Source organism: Athene cunicularia, assembly GCF_003259725.1.
Source record: "Athene cunicularia isolate RWA chromosome 1 unlocalized genomic scaffold, athCun1 chr1_part1, whole genome shotgun sequence".
NCBI lineage: Eukaryota > Metazoa > Chordata > Aves > Strigiformes > Strigidae > Athene > Athene cunicularia.
Genome location: NW_020799091.1, coordinates 65,920,338 through 65,939,293, shown reverse-complemented (window position 1 = coordinate 65,939,293; position 18,956 = coordinate 65,920,338). Strand labels below are relative to the sequence as shown.

At 39.0% G+C, this 18,956-nt stretch overlaps 1 protein-coding gene across 2 annotated transcripts in view; it reads right to left on the bottom strand.

Moving 5' to 3' along the window:
• The window catches only part of UXS1 (UDP-glucuronate decarboxylase 1), a 59,794-nt gene extending 41,110 nt beyond the window's left edge, over window positions 1–18,684 (bottom strand). The window contains exons 1-4 of one of the 2 annotated variants that reach the window (XM_026843553.1): window positions 18,666–18,684; window positions 7,479–7,506; window positions 4,650–4,698; window positions 3,364–3,407 (exon numbers count right to left, since the gene is read on the bottom strand). In XM_026843553.1, the coding sequence (XP_026699354.1) occupies window positions 3,364–3,407; window positions 4,650–4,698; window positions 7,479–7,483 (98 nt within the window). In that variant the 5' untranslated portion in view covers window positions 7,484–7,506; window positions 18,666–18,684. Of the gene's footprint in view, window positions 1–3,363; window positions 3,409–4,649; window positions 4,699–7,478; window positions 7,507–18,665 lie in introns of those variants that run through there. The other variant, XM_026843561.1, reaches the window with a different exon arrangement.
• Window positions 18,685–18,956: the final 272 nt, after the last annotated feature.

Sequence of the window (18,956 nt, the reverse complement as noted above, 5' to 3'; positions counted from 1 at the left end):
GAGCTTATTCACTTTGAAGCCTAAGCATAATTTTCTTTTCAGAAACAGCTAGACTGCATTGTTTTGATGATCTTCAAGCTACTTTAACTTTTTTGTACCTTCCTCTTTACAGGAACTTAAACATCCTAAATAAAATAATGGGATGTAGGAATCTTAGGGGCTCTCTTAAGCTCTTGATGCTCAGAACCTTAGATAATTTTATGGATATGGAATTATATAACTTCTTTCTCTCCCCATTGGCATGCATTCTACATACAGCAACAACCTTGTCTGAAGGAAGGTGTGAATAAAGGTATGAATTTTATTTTATTCATTTCAGTAATTAACATCATAGTCTTGCCAATATGTTAATAGATAAGGCTTTTCTTAACTAAATATCAGTGTGACACTGGACAGAAATCAAACCACATGCTATAGACGCAATTAGGTGTAGCACACAGGAGACATATGCCAAGAGTTCACACTGAGATTACATTTTCATCTACTCACAAATAAAGACTCTGACTGAACTGATTCTACACCTCTGATCTTGAAGCACCTCTGCTTCTAACCTGCAGTACTGACTCAACAGGAATTCTTCAGAGGCAAAGCACAGGTGCTTCTGTACTTGTGTCAGCTTTTCATCCCAGAGTGAAAGCCATTTTCAGCTTCCCAGATAGAGAAAATATGGCAGCAGAATCTTCCAACACTACCCATACATGAAGACTGAAATAAAAAGCTACCTACACTTGCCTTCTATCAGTATACTCGTCTCTAATGGTAACCCTATTTCTTTAAGTTGAAGAAATGAGAAACAGCAGTGCGTAAGTATAATACAGACATTTAAACACAGCCTTCCTGCAAGAGAAAAGCAAATCCACCAGTAACAATAAGAGGTTTACAGAGTTTAGAAAAAAGTTAAATGCCAATATATTGACACAAGATAAAAGTCAGTCTCGTCCGTTTTTAAGACCACTATTTTAAGGTCACATTAATCAAGCATAGAGCCATAATGCTGCCAAAGCAACTTCCCAATCATTTTTGCTCCTTCCATTAAACCAATACTAGCTTAGAGGCAGTGGGCAGAAGTCAAACTGATCCAGCTGAACATTCATCTTTTGGCAATGGCTTACATTTATCTTGACCTAATGCTTGCTTTGATGACTACACAGGAATGCTTTTGCTGTGCAAATTATTAATAAAAACCTTCCAGCTGTAGTCTCAGTTAAACAATCTCTTGTCATGAGATTAGCATTAAGGAATTCTTGTCTTTCCTGCTTCCCAAAAGCAGGATGATGGCTTGCTTTCAGGTTTTATCAGCTTACGAGGTAAAAAAACCCACTGACGCTAGGGAGTAAGCTTTGCAAGCAGGATCAGCCTTCAGGCATATGACAGTGAGTAGTTACTTACTGTCACTTTACATAGCTATAAATTCAAAAATTAATTACAACCACCCACATGAAGTTGAACCAGCAAAGGTAAATGACTATACTATGTGAAAAATGCAACAACAATAAGAGCCTGTATTTTGATATGGCCATTAAGAGCCCATAAATCCACATTCTGTGAAAGTATAATTCCCATATAGGCTCATACAGAGATAAAAACAAATTTTGATTCTTCCTCTTCATTGCTAGACTTTTGAAATAAGACTCATCAATACACTGCAAAAAGAAAAAAAACATTTAGATGGCTCCTGGGAGAAGTTTTAGCTTAATGGTTCCACCCAACAACTCATTGCTTATTTGGAAAAATAAAACAATTAATAAAAAAGAGCCAATCAGGATACCCTCCCACAAAGGTCCTCTGTGAGTGGCAGAAAGAAATACCTGAATTGCTAGCAAATCAAGCTGAAGATATACTGGGCTATCAATAAAGATTAAATAAGCCAATTGAACAGAGGCAGGATATTAAAAAAATAATTTGAACATAAAATAATAATTTGACTGTTACAATTGGTACAGTAGTATCGCATGCAACTACTACAGCTTGCACAGTCTGCAATTTGTTTCATGCTGCCAATACATCTCCTAGTACAATCCATGAAGTTCATGCTTATATTAAGAGATGAAGAAATCAGATCAGTATTCTCACTGAAAGAAATTGCATGTGGCAGGTCACCAAATCTTTCAAATCAGTTGTAAAAGAACAGAACTGATTTTTTTTTTTTTTTTTTTTTTAATAGCACAGGAGGGGTGGGAGGAGGGGCAACTGCTCACTAACAAGACAAAACTCAAAACACCAGAACTCTGCGGGTGTTGAGCATATCTCTGGCCAAGAGCAATGGGATTCTGCCCCCCTCGCCAGAAGAATGGCACACAACCACCAGTATGCCATATGTAACCCTCCAGGCTTACTGGTACTGCTTGGGTAAGTCCAGACTTGGCCCTTTTAATGCAGCATTCTCAGCTAGCTGCTTGCTTGGGACATCAACAGTGCCACCTGTGAAACAGTATAACTGTCAAAAGCAGCAGTGTCCTTGTCAGAGCTGATAATTCCCACCTCTATTCCAGACCTCATTTTGTGATGAAAAGCACCTGCCCATGAGGTCACTCAACTGGGAAAACTGATCAGGCAGAAAGACAACCATGCTGGGGAGCAAGGGAGTTATTTGCAAAGAGATACTGAAATGCCCAGTTTCCCCATCCAGCTTACTACCAACACTCAAGTGGTTTTGCTGGCATAAAAGTGAGGAAATTATGTTGCAGGGTGGACACAAGCAGCCATAGAGAAATGGATCAGGCTTGGATTTTTTTTTTGTTTTAAACAACTATGTCAATTTAAGGCACTTGGGGAACTACAGCATATATTTCATAACTGCAGCCCATCAAAAAGCTTGTCTACTTTTCCTCAATTGCATCATCCAGTTTAATTCCTGATAACACATTCTGTTACAAACTGTGAGAGGAACGAGTTAGTTGGGCTCATCCAAAGCATGTGCACAGACTAAGACTCACAAGCAAATCACTGTACATTAGCTGAATCATGGTAACTGATCGCAAATGTGGGAAATATGAGGTAAAACATATTTTCATTCTCAAAGTTGACACCAGTGTGTTTTAGCACACACCTGGTTTGGATTTACAAAACCATTGTAATCCGTTCACCATCTGGACTCAAACCAGCAAATTCCTCCACAGGATTTGAACCTTACAAAAATCCAGCACTCCCAGTTTACTTTAGTGGGATTAATCAACCTGAATACCTTAAGCATTAATGCCTTCCAGCATTCAAGGCCCCATCGTCACTTAGATATGATGAAAATCCCAAGGTACTGAGGGTATACACAAAACACTTATCTTAGTCCTACAATTTACAGAATTGACTGCTACAGAACACGAAGCGTGCTTGTTAACTGCTTTTCAGATTTAGCAAAAGACATACCTTTTTTCTAGATCTTTGATTTTCTCCCTTAGAGGTGCAACAGCCTAAAATAAAGGAATATTATTTAATCTTTGAAGAATAAAACAAGATTGACATCACAAAACATGCATATAGGAAGTTACTTCAGAGCAAAAACCATGACAGTGTCTTACGAAGAACTTCACTGAAGACGCTCCAAGAAACTTGCACCTTAAAACACCCTTTATGTCAAAAAATTCCTCGAACCTTTTCCACCAAAAATCAAATCACCTAGCACAGTGTGAAATCCCTCAGTTTACCACTAAAAACAAAACACCTCCAGGCTATGAGTACCATAGCCTTGTTGATAGGAACATCCAATGTTATGATTTCCATTTGGCAAAGTGAAGTCACAAATGACTTGTCTGTGGCTGTCAAAGGCAATATATATCGAGCAACAGAGCACAGTAGGACAGTCAGTAAACCTCAATTATTTAAATGGACAGCACATACACATACCTAAGAGTACACAGACACATAGAGGAATTAGTTCCAGTACAAAAGCCATAATTCTCAGAACACGGTATGGGAATTTGAAGAAATATCATGTTTAAAAACCTAAGACACATCATGATTTGAAGGTATAACTACACTTTTTTAAAAAGGAAATTTGTTAGAAAAATACAGTTCACCTACAAGACTTCTGTTTGTATTTTTACTGCTTTGAGAGACAGAATCACGTAAGTCAGCATCTGTTTCAGGTTATCACAGGACCCAAATTTCCAACAGTCCTGCCAAATTTCAACAAGTCCCTGAACTCTTAGTCTTAAGTTTACTAAAACCTTGTTGCAAAATTTACCATCTAGGGCCATACACAAGTTGAAAGCTACCAGAGGGTTATCACTTGAAACAGTACTATACAGCAACACATCACCAAGCACAAAAAAAATTTGTTTTGTACAAATACTACTGGTTAGACCTAGACAATTCAGGAACTTCATTAACTGAAATAAGCTGCATATTCATGTTAAGAGGAAATATGGTATTGTCATTTATATTCACTAAATATCAAGCTCTGTGGAGCAGCAAATAGTTCTTGAAACAGTTAAACCTATTCTGATGGTTCAAGATACTGTACAACTAAAGCTTTAGAAACAAGATCCAGAAATGCTCATGGAAGAACAGTTACAAAACTTACATACAGGTACAAATACAATGCTTTGAATGGTTTTAATGGAATGGAGAGTAATTAGATGAACTAAATATACCCTTTCAATGTGAAATGGAGTTCTCAAAACAGAACAGACCAAAATTATTAGCAAACTAACCTCCTCTATTTTACTTTCCACTTTCTGATCCCCATTTTCTTGAAGAGACCTGTTGGCAAGAAAAGAAAAAAACATATTTCACACCTAAGCAATAGTTGCTCCACTGCATCTGCATCATGCTTTTGTTATTAAAATAGAATCTTCAAAGCATCCCAAGTTAGTATTATTTCAAAGACATACTCAGAGCAAATGAAAGCGGATGGTCCACCTCCCACTAAAATCAGCTAGTCTTGTCACCAAGTTTATCAGAAACTGACCCAAGCTCACAGGAAACAGTAACAACAATAAAGATAACATTCATTTTACAGACAAAATTAACTTCATTGTAAAAAGTGTCTAATCACTGCACTAAGGTAGGGTCAGCAGAAATGTTTCCGAGTGTAGCTTTACTATGCAAATGCCTAAGATATCTCTTTTAAGGGTCTCTGTTTACTGTATGCCACAAATATGCTAACAGAACATTTTCCCTTAATGTCACAATTATAACTGTAATATCAATCAAAAAGAGAGAAGGAGAAATGTATCTGGCTTTGACTTTGAACTTCTCCAAACACAAGGGGGAAAAAAACCCTATACTAAAACTTAAGTGATCATCAGATGATTGGCAATACTGACTTCTCACACAAATGTTATTAATTTGAAATGAAGCCACGGATGAAGGATGCCAAGTTAACTTGTGAAAAGAGAGTACTAAGTAGTTGGCGTCTTGAACAAACCTGTGTGGTCTTATTTAGCATCTAACTGTGTAAAGTATCTCAGTTAGTTGCATTCATTCTTGGAGTAAACTTCTACAAGTGTAGAATATGTATTTTTAAATTTTACCTCTTGCACCTAGTCTATTCAATTTTCCTTAAGTTTGCACAATTCTTTTTTTCAATTAAACTTTCTGAAAGGGTAATTATTTATTTTACAGTAGGAAGTTTTTGCATACTAGAGGATTCAAGGGTATGCAACATAAAATGGAGTTCTTTCAAATAAAACAGAGCTCCTTTACTTGGGATCTGAAGTCATTACACCTAGGGAAACAGAAGATCCTTTGTTAAGCAGATATATATATATATGCCACACTGTTAGAAGTTAGAGCAATGATTCCCTTCATATCCTGCTGTAAAACACTCTCACTAAAAAGTCAGTTCAGTCTATTACTGAGGCAAAAATCTTATTGACCAGATTCATTTTGTCATCTAAGTAAAGACTGTAGTAAATTCCTATGCTAAGACACACAGGCCCTGAACCATCTTTTCAAAGCAAATTGTAATTTACTGTAATAGTGGCAAATAAAACCCCTCCACTTAAGGTAATATGTATTTACTATAAAGAAGCAACATTAAGTAATACTTGTGAATTTTTCAAATGTTTTTCCAAATAACAGAAATATACAAAAAAACATGTGAACAATCTGTGGAATACACAGCCTTTCCTCTCTGCTAAATGAGCAAGGAAAATTTGGAAAACCCCTCAGAATATTAAAAGGTCCACTCAAAAATGGTTCCTACTACTGTGTATTCCCAAATCCTGGAACTTAAGGGCTGGCACTCTGTAGTTTAGTTTTTAATGATCTCTCCCTCCTAAGACAATCGAGGACCAACATCAGACCTTCAGAAATAAAGGTTTCCCCCTTGATAGCTCTAAAGGACATCTCAAGTAAGGAGTCAGATGCGGCTAATGGCAGAATTTGTAAGGACAGATTAACAGGAAATGAACACGTTGGGTCCCATGTCCATCTGCCCACCTCAAACCCTTCCCTGAGGTTCTTGTCCTTCCTTTGGAAATGCTCAGCTGCTCATGTTAACAGCTGCTAAGCTGCCATAGTTTGCAGGTCATGATAACATGGTAATCTAAATGATATCTCCATCTGCAAGCTGCAGCAGCTCAGCAGCTGTTGGTCTAACAGCTGAACACTCTTTGCAGAAAAAGGGTGGGAAACTCCCAGAGAAGCAAAGTGGACAGCTTGAGTCAGGAACCAATCCCAGGGTAAGCTGTCCCAGGTGAATCAGAGCCCACAGAAAATTCATTATTTTTATTACATTGCCTCAAACTTTCTTTACTCTGTGATGCTAAGCATGGCAACAGAGTACCAAAATCCTTTACTGGCAAAACATGGTGAAATATTTTGTCCTCTGTGCACAAAGACTTTACTGTAGGGAACAGAGTGTCCCCATATTCCCTTCACTTTCTTTTTCAGTTGTGTCTTCCTGCTGTATTTTCCCAGAGAACAAACACTAGTATGCAAGAAGTGCTGTGAGAATCCACACGTTTTGCATGCATATGCTATAGCTTCCTGTTTTTAAGGGCAAGAATTTTAGGGAGCAGTACAGGATTTTTTTACTTTTCAGCAGTTAAAGCATCAGATTCTCTCCCAATTAACTGCTAAGGAGGCAAACCCCTCAAAACTGCACGTCTAATTCTAGGTACAGAAACATAATTATGGCAAGCAGTGGGAGATCTGTTGTTCCTCAATATTTAAGCCAGTGTTGTCATTGAGATATGGTCAAATCTGTGCTGAGGAAAAGCAAAATCCTAACCTATGTGCCAGGCTATGCCAACCGACTTGCCTGAAAAATCCAAAATCAGAAGATGAATTTGTATAAAGGCAGATGCTGATGTGTAAGATCCTGGGCAAGATTTGCAGACAACATACAACCCGTTTCGAGACTGAACACCCTGTATTTAAAAAATGGTATCAGCTGCTTAGGAACTATCCAAACAACAGTGTGAGCTGCTGTTCTGTTTACTCCCTACTTAATAGAAGGTGATACATGTTGATGGGAAAGGTAAGTTGATTTTATTTCAGATAAGGATATTCAACACAAAAATTATATACGTTACCTCATATTGACAAAGTTTCCCCATACAGCTGGAAAATAAGAAGAGAGAGAACATTACAGTGTCATATAACAGTACGTGAGGTCATTTTTTCCTATTATCATCAAGAGGAATTTAAAATACTTGAAGTATGTTAATCACAAATTATCTAAGTAACTTACATTCATTACATATATATACACACACACACACACACACATCCCCCAAGTGACTAGAACACAGTTTAAGGGTATGGGAGGAATTATGATGAAATTACATGAGACTACAAAAAAAGTAGGAAAATACAGTAATTCAATAAAAAGGACTAGACTATTCCAGTCCACACCTGGAATTACCTGACCAGTATATCAGCAGATACACTTATCTGATCATTACCCCATACTCTATGTACAAGAATTCTCTGAACTATAATTTGTGGCTGCACACAGATTAAACAAACCAGAGCTCTGGACTTGTTTAGTTGGGATACTGAAAGAAATGGCAAGGGCAAGAAAGGAGTCCTGTAGATGTGAACCACGCAAATTGGAAACGGCAGACTGACAAGATGAAAAAGACTGGCCACTACAGGCAATAACTGAACCAGTCCAAAGAGGTGCCACAAGTTTTAAGGAAGACAAAAGTCAGTATAAAATAGCACAGCAAACATATATCAACTCTTTCTGACTTCACAGAAAGATTCATCTGCCCTATTTATTTTCTGCTAGAAAAAAAAATTTTTTTGAAACTGTTCAGGGTTTAAGTGATTGCACGAAGACTCTCAGAACACTGATTTTCCTTTCAACTAGGACACAGAGTGTAGTTTAAAGTGAAAAAAATGAGAAGCCATAAACCAGGCTGTGCTAGAGTTGACAACTTCAGATCATCAAGATAACGAAGGTTAATAAGGAACAGTTATGTAAGGGACCCCATAACAATCAGTAACACAGGAAATATAACACAAATATCACCAAAAAAAAAATCATTCTGCAATTGCTCTTTAAGGGTCAAGGCTCAACCTAAAGATCCAAAGTACACTGGGCCTTAAGAAGGCCTAAACCTATATGCAGTATTAATATACATATAGAAAGCTTCTGAAGCATCCTTAGTTTTTGTAAACTGCGCTTCAAGTCTCAAGGAGCAACTAATGAAGTATTTTGCCTAGATTCAGGCTTTGCATGTACATTTTTGTGACTACTATTTAGCAATCTCAAGCAGACAGATGAGGTGTTATGGAAGCAAGAAAATAAAAAATGCTGCTACAATCACAGGCACCTCCTGGGCGAAAGAAAGGAATCACCCAGGAAAGAGGAGCAGGGAAAACAGGAGTGAGGATGAAGTAATGCAGTTGTTCCACCCCTAAGGGTATGGCAAAGCTAGTGAACTGTTTTTAACCTACTGAGTGCTGCTGAGTAATTCAAAGAGTAACTCGAACGAATGCGTGACAGACTATCAAATTGTAGGAGAGCACAGTGATAGCTGTGGTGGTATCACAAAACCTCTGTCATCCTCTGAGGAAAGATAAGAAAGCTCTATATTAGAACATATGATCAATAAAATCCAACCGCATTTAAAAAATGCTGTGGACTTTATGTTAATTAGATAACAAAATCTCTGGGTGTAAAAGGGATACTGTGTTGAGCACAATGTCAAAGTTATATGCCCTCTGGTTAGGATTTTAGAATTATTTATGATAACATTAATGGAATTTTTTTTTATTTTTTCTTTTTTTCAGTGAATGATGGCCATCTGGTAAGTACAGGTACAGAAGTCTCAAGTTACACATTACTCAGCTATACCTACAACCAGTTATTTTTCTGGGCTGTAAAGCCCCATACAAATAATGTAACATTGTTTACAAAGTGGCAGGAAACATCTGGGCTCAGCTGGTGAAGTAGGAATTGGTGAAAAATGAGTTGCCAGCTGCACCACAAATACCACCCTGGCAGTTTTGTTGCAAAGACAATGCAGCTACATTGCATACAAGAAACCCTCTTCCTAAAGAAAACATCTTAATTTTGTGTGCTCAGTGTCCACAGCAGGGAAGGGGAGCTCAGAAAGGCCTTAATATATTTCCAGAAAGACTATGCTTGATATCCCAGTTCTGTAGGAGTAAACAACGTTCCACTAAACTTCTAGGAAATGTACTTTTACTTTTGTACAATTGGGAAAAAAAAAAAAAAAAAAAAAGAAAGAAACTGCAAAATGAGCCACATAGCAAATACCATATGGAGTGATTTGAAGAACCTTGAAACCTCTCTCACACGCAGAGAGGTGCCACAAAAACTCGCTTGAAGATACTGCCCTGACAAAGTATACCGAACGCACAATTCTAGGGAGGATCTCTTTGGCTACTGCTGCATGTTCACATACAGCTTACATCAAAGTGGAAGGGATCAGAGATAAGGTTTTGCACTACAGCGGACTTAAGGTTTTTGGTTTTGGTTTTGTTTTTTAAACAATTGTTTACATATAACAGCTCACATAGCTGAAGAACCAGCAGTATGACTATGGCTCACAGAGGACTTCCTTGACTTATCACTTCCTTTCACTAAAGAAAGGTCAGTTTGACATTCAGGCAAGAATAATGGAAACAAGGCAAGTGGGCTCAAATCCACAAGCAGAATGATGCAGAATTACAAGCCTAAATCCAAGACAGAAACCCTCACAGGCACCATAAAACCCCTTGACAGGCCCACCAAGTTCAGGCAGCACAAGCTGCAGACATGTGGATGGTTAAAAAAGCTTCCATACCAGCAAGGTCATGAATCAGGCGCTACATATAAACCCAGTTTTCAAAAGCATCAGACTCCTAATGGACCGAATTTGAGCAAATGCTAACATAACTGAGCACCTCACTGTAAAAGCCAGTCTTAAAAATATACAATAAAAAAATAAATCCAACTCTAAAGCTCAATCTTTCAAGCCAAGAAGCATTCATCCAGGATCCTATGCCAAATCTCAAACCTTAGAGATTTAACACCCTCACCCCCTACAGCCACACACACTACGTTCTCTATGAAGAACTTTCTGTTCATCCAATTAGAGGGCATTCAGACAGAGAATGTGCAACGAAAGACTTTATGATTAATTGGACTAGACAGACAGAAGCATGACTTGTAACCAAACAATTACGACACTCACCTACAAGAGAGGAGAGAGAGTGGTTCTGCTTATTCTCTCAAAGACTATTTGTACACCTCACCAAATGACTGATTAAAGTAAGAATAAATTGCCATTAGGGAAGAAATCAGAATATCTGGATTGTTCTGAGACACATGAAAGCCTGGTTTAATAGCCTGTAGGAGAAAGGTGTAGTACTATTTTGACGCTTATCTGTTCTGGGATGTTTTTTCCCTTATGCATCCCTTCCACAAAATAATGAGAACAATCATTTTTATTGTAGTGTTTTTTACAGGGATTAATTGCAAGTACCATGAAGATTAAAAATACATCCAAGGCATTAATCACTCCCACAGACATTACACTTTAAAGTGACAGCTTCCAGAGAAAAAGAATGACATGACATGCCTTGGATGAAGTGATAAAGAGCTGTACTTTCAGAAAACAGATCTGTTTCTTAAAGCTTTAATCACAGTATTGTTATTAAAGAGGTATTTACATTTTGCCAACTAAACATTAATCATTCACAGTTTTTCAAAAAACCCCAACCCTCTTTTTTGTTTGGTTTGTTCTTTGTTTTTTCCCCTCCAGCCTTCTGAGAGATAAACCTACAACTACCTGGCAAGCACAGCCTTATGGTAAAACTGTTGGAGATTTCCAAGACTTCTCAAAACTACCTTAAACAAAAGCCAATCAGTCACATAGCTGTAAAGAAGGTTTTTCTTTCTACTGAATACATTTATATTCCTGGAAATGTAAAGGCTTGTTTAGTTTTTCTAGAAAAGACCCTTTCTGAAATTATGCCAGAGGTAGAGCAGTACGATAACTGGGCTACTTTCAGCACAGGACTATTCGAAGAGCTATCCTTTGGATACAAGCCAACCCTGCCTGCATCAAGTAAAAAACAAAACCACAAAATCTGTTAAGTCACCTCAAAAGAGTAGAACAGAAATCCCAAGCAATTTGCTGTTGGGCAATCCTTTACTATGACAGTGGTGAAACACTGGCACAGGTTGCCCAGAGCAGCTGTGGCTGCCCCCTCCCTGGCAGTGTTCCAGGCCAGGTTGGACGGGACTTTGAGCAACCTGGGCTAGTGGAAGGTGTCCCTGCTCAAGGCAGGGGGGTTGGAACTAGATGGTCTTTAAAGGTTCCTTCCAACGCAAACCATTCTATGACTTGACCAATGCATTTCAAAATGCATTTTACACTCTAGAGTCCATAACAATAAAGAAAAATCCCCAGTTCTATCCTTTCTGTAATTCCAGTAGTTTGTTAATTTGCTTTAGAAAATTATTATACTGAGATTAACAAGAGTATGTTGCAATATTAGTGAAGATAACATACAATTACTAATCATAACTTTATATTAAGGAACGTTGCCTTCCTGGGTAAAGCTTATGGTTTTGCCTTTGGGGAATGTGCAGTAATTTGAATATTAGAAAAAAATTATTTAAATCTACTCCTCTTCTATGTCTATACAGGTTTCTGTATGGCAATTAGTTTTTCCTGTTATATTTCCTCAGCTGATGTCTTGTTCAGCAGTAAAGTTCCTGCCACAAATCAAAGACAGCAAATAGGAACTGTAGCTTCTCCCACCAGGGTTTTCTAAAGGGGAAGATGCTCTCCAACTTGAATAACACTACCACTCTGTCAATCCCTCAGATAGTCATCACTTAGCAAAAGGAAGGCAACAGTCACCATTTTTGTACCCTCTCTTACAACTACTTAAACTCTAGCAAACTGATACATCCCTACAGCTGCAAGATATAACATTATGCAAATTTTCTTTCTTTACAAGAGTTAATGGTGCTTCATACTGGATGGGAAGCTGACCATGAATACTTACTCTAACATAGAATCATAGAACACCAGGTTAGAAGGGACGTCAAAGATCATCTGGTCTAACCCTTCATGGCAAATGTCATGAAAGACTAGACAAAAAGTCTAGACAAATGGGCCAGCGCCCTCTCCAGTTGAATCTTAAAATCCACTGCTTGCCCAGGGAGATTATTCCAACAGCTGATTGTTCTTGTCATGAAAAATTTCCCTCTTGTGTCCAACTGGAATCTCCCCAGGAGTAACTTGTCCCCATTACCCCTCATCTCTTCCATGTGATTCCTTGTAAAAAGGGAGTCTCCATCTTCTTTCAGTTAGCACCATCACTTTACAACTGAATTCTGATCTTCATTTCCCAGATATCAAATTCTTTCCAACTAAGTCTTTTTTCCAGTTCTCTGTTCAGTGTTTCTACTCCTTTCTATTTCCTATCTTTAGCATATCATTCTTTACCACTACTCATCCATTTTTTGTCTATCCTTTGTATGCCACAAGTAAGGTAATTGCACTCCAATTGTTAGTTACTACAAACAGAAAAAAAACAACCAATATTTACAATAAAATCAGAATGCATGTAACTCATCACAGTTATGAACTCCCAAACAGGATTTTCAGTTTTCATTACCACATATATTTGAGTGTCCCTGGACATCATAAAACTTACTAGCTTTTAATTACTGGCTAGAAACAGCAAACTGGTTTGCAAATATGTTGACTGCCTACAAAAGGTTTGAATTCCCAAGGAAGACAACAGAAGGAGTCTGACCTACACCTAACTGAAGTACTATGCCATAATTGCATTCTGAATCAGGTCAAAGTTTTGGCAATGTGAAAGCTAAGTAATCTAAATTGCTAACATCCCCATGTCCCCTTCTCACTTAAGAAAGAACTGAAAGCCCTAAGTCTTTCAGCAGCACATAATGAAAAAAAACCCTATGAAATGACATCTATCTCCAGATAAATCTGTTCTACACAATTCAAATGCACAAAAATCTGTTGAGAAAAGCATTTTCTCCCTTTGTTTTAAAGCAATATGGCAGGTTACAGAAATCAACAAAACTAAGTCAACAGACCTGTACAGGCTGCTGTTAGGGCCACACATCTCCCTGTTTCAAGTGAAGGAAAGAGAAAACAGAAGAACTATTATCTCAACAACTGCAATTTATCACATGCACTTTTAAACAAATCATACTTTCCCCAATCTAGACAGCAGCTCTGATTTTTCAAATGCCTTATAAAAGGGAAGGAGGGGGTGCCACTGACTAATTTAGCCCTTGACCTTCTCTTTGCTTCCCAGACATGGCTAGCAGAACTGTGGGACACTTTTACAAGAAACTCAAAGAGGCAGAGAATATTCCACACTCCCAAGATAATGATGATACACTAGCATGCATGTCAAACCCCAGAAACTGAGCAGCCACCCAAGGTAACATGACTCAAATTAGGGTGGCAATCAAATGAGGAGTCATGATTCAAATCGATTACTTTAAGCATTTTATTTTGTTGACTGCCGGGGTTGTTTTCAGCAGACTCACAGCATGCTCCAGTGGTCAGCACTGCAATTGAAACAAATGCACTTTTCCTAGTTACCTTTTACAAGCCCCTTAAGGTAAATTGGTGCAGTAACCCCCACCTCTCCCTCCCTAGGGTCCACGAAGCAGAAGTTGAAAACTACTGGTTTCAACTAAACTCTGCTTTGGTCAACCAATCTTACAGAAAACAAACAAGCAATTTAACTGACAGGGAAACATTTCCCCTTTACAAAAACACAGGCAGGAAAGAAGATGAAAGCTCCAAGACTGTTTATCCTTCAGCTGAATGATGACAGCACCACCTCCTGCACATGCCACAGGAAAGACAAATACTAAGTAGAGATAAAATATTAACAACAAACACTAAATACAGATAATAAATTAAGATGGGAACTGTAAGGGTGTTTTTCTCCAGGATGCCAAAAAAATGTGTTTAAACATCAGAGCTAGCAAAGCAGAGTTGAAGTCCATCCATTCCTGAAACTGAACTGAAGCTTAGGAAAATTTGTTCACGCTACACAGCTATGGAAGCCTGATGAGCAGGGAACTGGAAGCTGTTGAAGACAGTAAACTTATTTGCATAAACCCACAGATGAAAGGGAGCTCTGCAGGACATGAAGCCAGCAAGCAAATGTTTTTGGTTTGTTTGGTTTTTTGTGGGGAATCCATGGCATGCTGACACAAAAAGCAGGCAAGCCTGATGTCACATCAGACCATTTCTAACTCTTCCATGGCCAGTCAATCCTGCTGGCTAGTTGTAAACAACTGGGGAAGGAAGATGTCTGGTATTCTCTACAGCAGTGCTGAGTAACTTTCAGACAGCTAGCCTGAACCAAATTTGCAGCTAGTTTTCTATTATGAAAAGTGAAAGTAAAAGCTTATCAGAACACAACATTAAGTAGCATTTAACCTTTGTTTTGAACACATGCAAGATAAGCAACACACAAGGGGCTGGTACGATTCAAACCAAAAAGCGTACTCACACCCTGATATTCTGAGAAGAGCACATTACCTTCTTTCCAGCTGATGGAAATCTGACAAAAATGGCTAACCTCGTAAAACAAAAGATAACCACCATGTAATCTAACAATGTTGGGAGAAGTCAAGCCACAACACTGTAGGATGTACTTCCCACATATTATTTTGACATTTTGGTTTTAAGTTGTTTCAGTAGCTGTGCTGTAATTTATCTCAGAAAGGTAATGAGGCCTTAATCATGGATCTTGAAACAGCACCTTACTATTCATTATTTTTTCCCTTGGAAAAAGGAACAAGTCTACTGACATACTTTCTGAGAACTATTTGATTTACAAATGAGCAAAAAGAACATTTCTACTTTACCGGAAATAGAGCTCTTTATTTTCATGAAGAACATGCAACTCCCTCATTATACCAAGACATCAGTAGATTGTTTACAGCAGCACCAAGATTAAAGCAAACCATGCAGATTGTCGAGCATTGGTCTTTAAAATCTGGCTACAAGATTTTACAGTGTTATTTCCAACAACTTAAGTAAGGTCCCAGTTCTACAAAGACAGCCTCACTAAACCATCTCAGTATGTCTATATGAAGCTGAATAAACATTAAAACTTCAAAGGGCATGAGTTGAAGGTGTCTATGTATTGACATACCAACCCATAAACAGACTTTTCAAACAAAAAAGCCCTCCCATCTTGCACATAAGTTACTCATATTGTGATGACACTGGATTTAAAAATATTTTTTACAGTATCTATTTAATTGGTGGTTGTTTTATGATCTGTCTACGTTTCTTGTTACAGACAGCAAAAATCAATTAAATCCACTTGTGTTTATAATCACCCCATATTCTTAAGCTGTGGTTTCACAAAGACTTCAAGATGATGCAAGTGCAGCCCACCACTGAAAGGATTTGTTTCAGTCCACCTCCACATTCCTCCCCTCTCCTTTGGTTAGCACTAGCACTCCTGCAGTTTCTTGCTGTGTGTTACATCAGAGAAGAGTTGTAGCAAAAGACTGTACCTTTAAAAAGGCAATGAAATTTCAACCTTTGGGCAAGGCTTCCCATTATATGTAGCACAGTATAGCCATACAACATTCACAGGAGGAGATAGCACTGCAAGTGAGACAACTAAGCTAATTCTGAAAAAAATATTTAAAAATTAGTAATAATAAACTGAGTAGCATTCTACCAGATTACAGAGTGATTCATACAGCTCGTTAGCTGCACTATCTCCAGATTCATCACTTGGGTGATGGAGGAACAAAATCACCCCTTTCACCTAGGGTCTACAGATAAGGTAAATGTAGCTTAAAATTCTGTTCACTTCAGTTTTGCCAGGGAAGAGTTGCTTAAGCTACAACAGTTTCAATTGCCTGCTACACAGAAATGCTCCTTTTGGATTCTGTTTTTATATAGACAAAGTATGCAGAACACACTTTCAGCTGAACAAAGATTTATTTTAAATTAATAGAAATTAGATTTACAGAAATGAGATGTCAAATATTACTTTAATTCAAACCCAGAAGTAAAGTAAGGAACCTTCTTACTCTAAGTGTCACTAGGGAAACCAGTGAATTCCATGAAGAGCTCTAGGTATCTTTAACGTAAGCCTGACCGTGCACCTCATGTCACGGGACTCCTTCGGTGAGACACTAACTGTAGACCTGTAAAGCGTGTGATGGCAGTGCTGCCAACAGCACTCCAAGCTGCCCCATGGCCTTCTCGGGCCAAAACAGCTGTCTGAACACCCACACTGCCAGATGCTTATAACCTGAAAACGTGATCTTAGTTCAGAACAGTTCCTTTACCTGGTGCACCAGCACAGTAATTTAAGTCCTTGTACGTGGTGGATGCTGTTGGCAATCGGGAATACCTAAGCCAGCCTAACCACCCAACACCTTGTGCTGTGAAACTACCAAGAGAGCCACTCAATGACTCTTCAGAGTAAGATAGCAAGAGGCTTTCAGTCGCCTGTAATAAGCACTTCTTTTAGTTTGAAAACTCTCACAGAGTTCTTCAGGCATGTTTGTAACAAATTTGCATTCAAAGGCAGAAGCTTTTTATGAAATAAGACACTTTTCTAAAAGATACTCCCTACATATTCTCTTGGGGTTTTACACACAAACTGACAAAATGGCACTATCAAAAAAAGTCCTATCTCCTAGTTCATAAAAAAAAATAATGTACTTGCCAAGTATTTCATTCCCTGTAACATAATGTGCTTCAAATCTGATTCCTCATGTACTAACACTGAATGGAAATTCATGGAAAGGAGGTGCACAGCCTGAAAACACTTAGTCATTTGGAGAGCACTTGAGAAAGAAGGAATGTAAAAAGTGCCAGCACATACACCTACACCAGCAGATCAGTTCTCTCAGATTCTGTGCTATTTTAGTCTGGCATTATCTGGCTGCTACCAGAGCACAGTGATGATTCAGTAATATTGCAAGAAGTACACTTTTAGGATAGGGGGATGGGATCACAATCACTTCCATAGAAAAGAAAACAAAACCCAGTCTCTCTAGAATCTATTAGACCAGGCATCTGCTAGCGTGTTCTGTACTTAAGACACCAGAGCCATAACTAATGATTCCACTACTTTTGACTGCTAGTCAAAAGATTGAAAAGCACAGCAATGTGACATGTTAATTTGCAAAAAAACATACTCCCATCAGACCATCAACCTGTCCCCTTTTCAAGCTCCTTTTTGCCACACTGACCTGTAGTCCCTTCTGCATTTTTTCTGAATCCCAAAGAACAACCAGAAACAAGCTGTGAGAAGACTTCTGTGACTTGGAGCCCAGACAGGAAAAATCATATGGCAGTTTTTCCATTCTTTAACTTTTACTCACAAAGTTAGAAAGCAAACACAGAATCTAATCAATAGCCAAGTCTTAATGACCGTTTCAACTGCTGCTCAATTTCAGTATTTTCACAGCGGCCTATTGACTTTGGTTTCAAAACTAAGTATAACTTTTGGCAAAACATCACACTCTTCCAAATAAGAACAGACACTAAGCTGTCCCTGCTTTAGTATATGGGTGGGACCTGAAGTCCCTTGGACAAACAAACTGTCCTAAAAGTCAGAGTTGGCACACAACTTGAACGGTAACAGCAGTATCTAAATAATGAGGTCCTGCAGACACAGTAACATATGGTAGTAAAGGGAATTCCTACGTTGTGTTTTTGGGGTAGGACACATCACCCTTTCTGCCAAATTACTTGAGTTGTACCTCTCCACCCTCCGAAATGCAAAGGGAGTATTCTAGCTCTGATGCACACACTCATCCCCAACAGCAGCTCATCTATATATGCTTTCAAGAACCAAAAGAATCACTTGACCCTAGCTAAGCTGACAGGGCATCAAAGATGCTTCCTCACGATGTGCCATCTACGTAAAATCTGACAAAGTCTAAAACCAGAACAGGCTAACATAAACTGAATCTGAAAACCACCACAGAAAAAAATCTGGATGAGAAAGGGAAGAGAACTGACAGAACGTTATAGATGTGCGACTATCTGACTCATGCCCAATAATTGAAGTCATAAACATCCCTGTCAGTGGTTGTTCTAAGATTTTCCCAAATACCTTTGTGCCTTTCTTCAGGCTCTTAAGACTTCAGCTGCGTGATGAGCTAATAAGCAAATAAACAAGCATTTATTTAGCCCCCAGAGGACGTCGGAGGATTTCACAAAAAACAGACACGAGGCCTGCCCTGCAAAACTTCCTCGCAGGCGCACCTCGCACAGCTACCAGGTTAGGACCAACGCGGACAAAGAGCGGTCTGAGGAGCGGCTGCGGAAATACTTAGTCCCTGAGCCACGGCTGGCTCGTCCCGCTCCCCCTCAGCCTCCCTGCCGAGGCAGCTCACCCCTCCGCCTGCCCGCGGCTCGGCCTGAGGGGCCGGCCGGCGTCACGGCGAGACCCCGGAGCCCCTTCCCTCCCGCGGGGCACCGAGTGCAAGGGCGGCCGCGGGCCCGCGGAGGGAGGCAGCTGCCCGCAGTGCGCACGCCACCCCCAGCGGTCGCCCC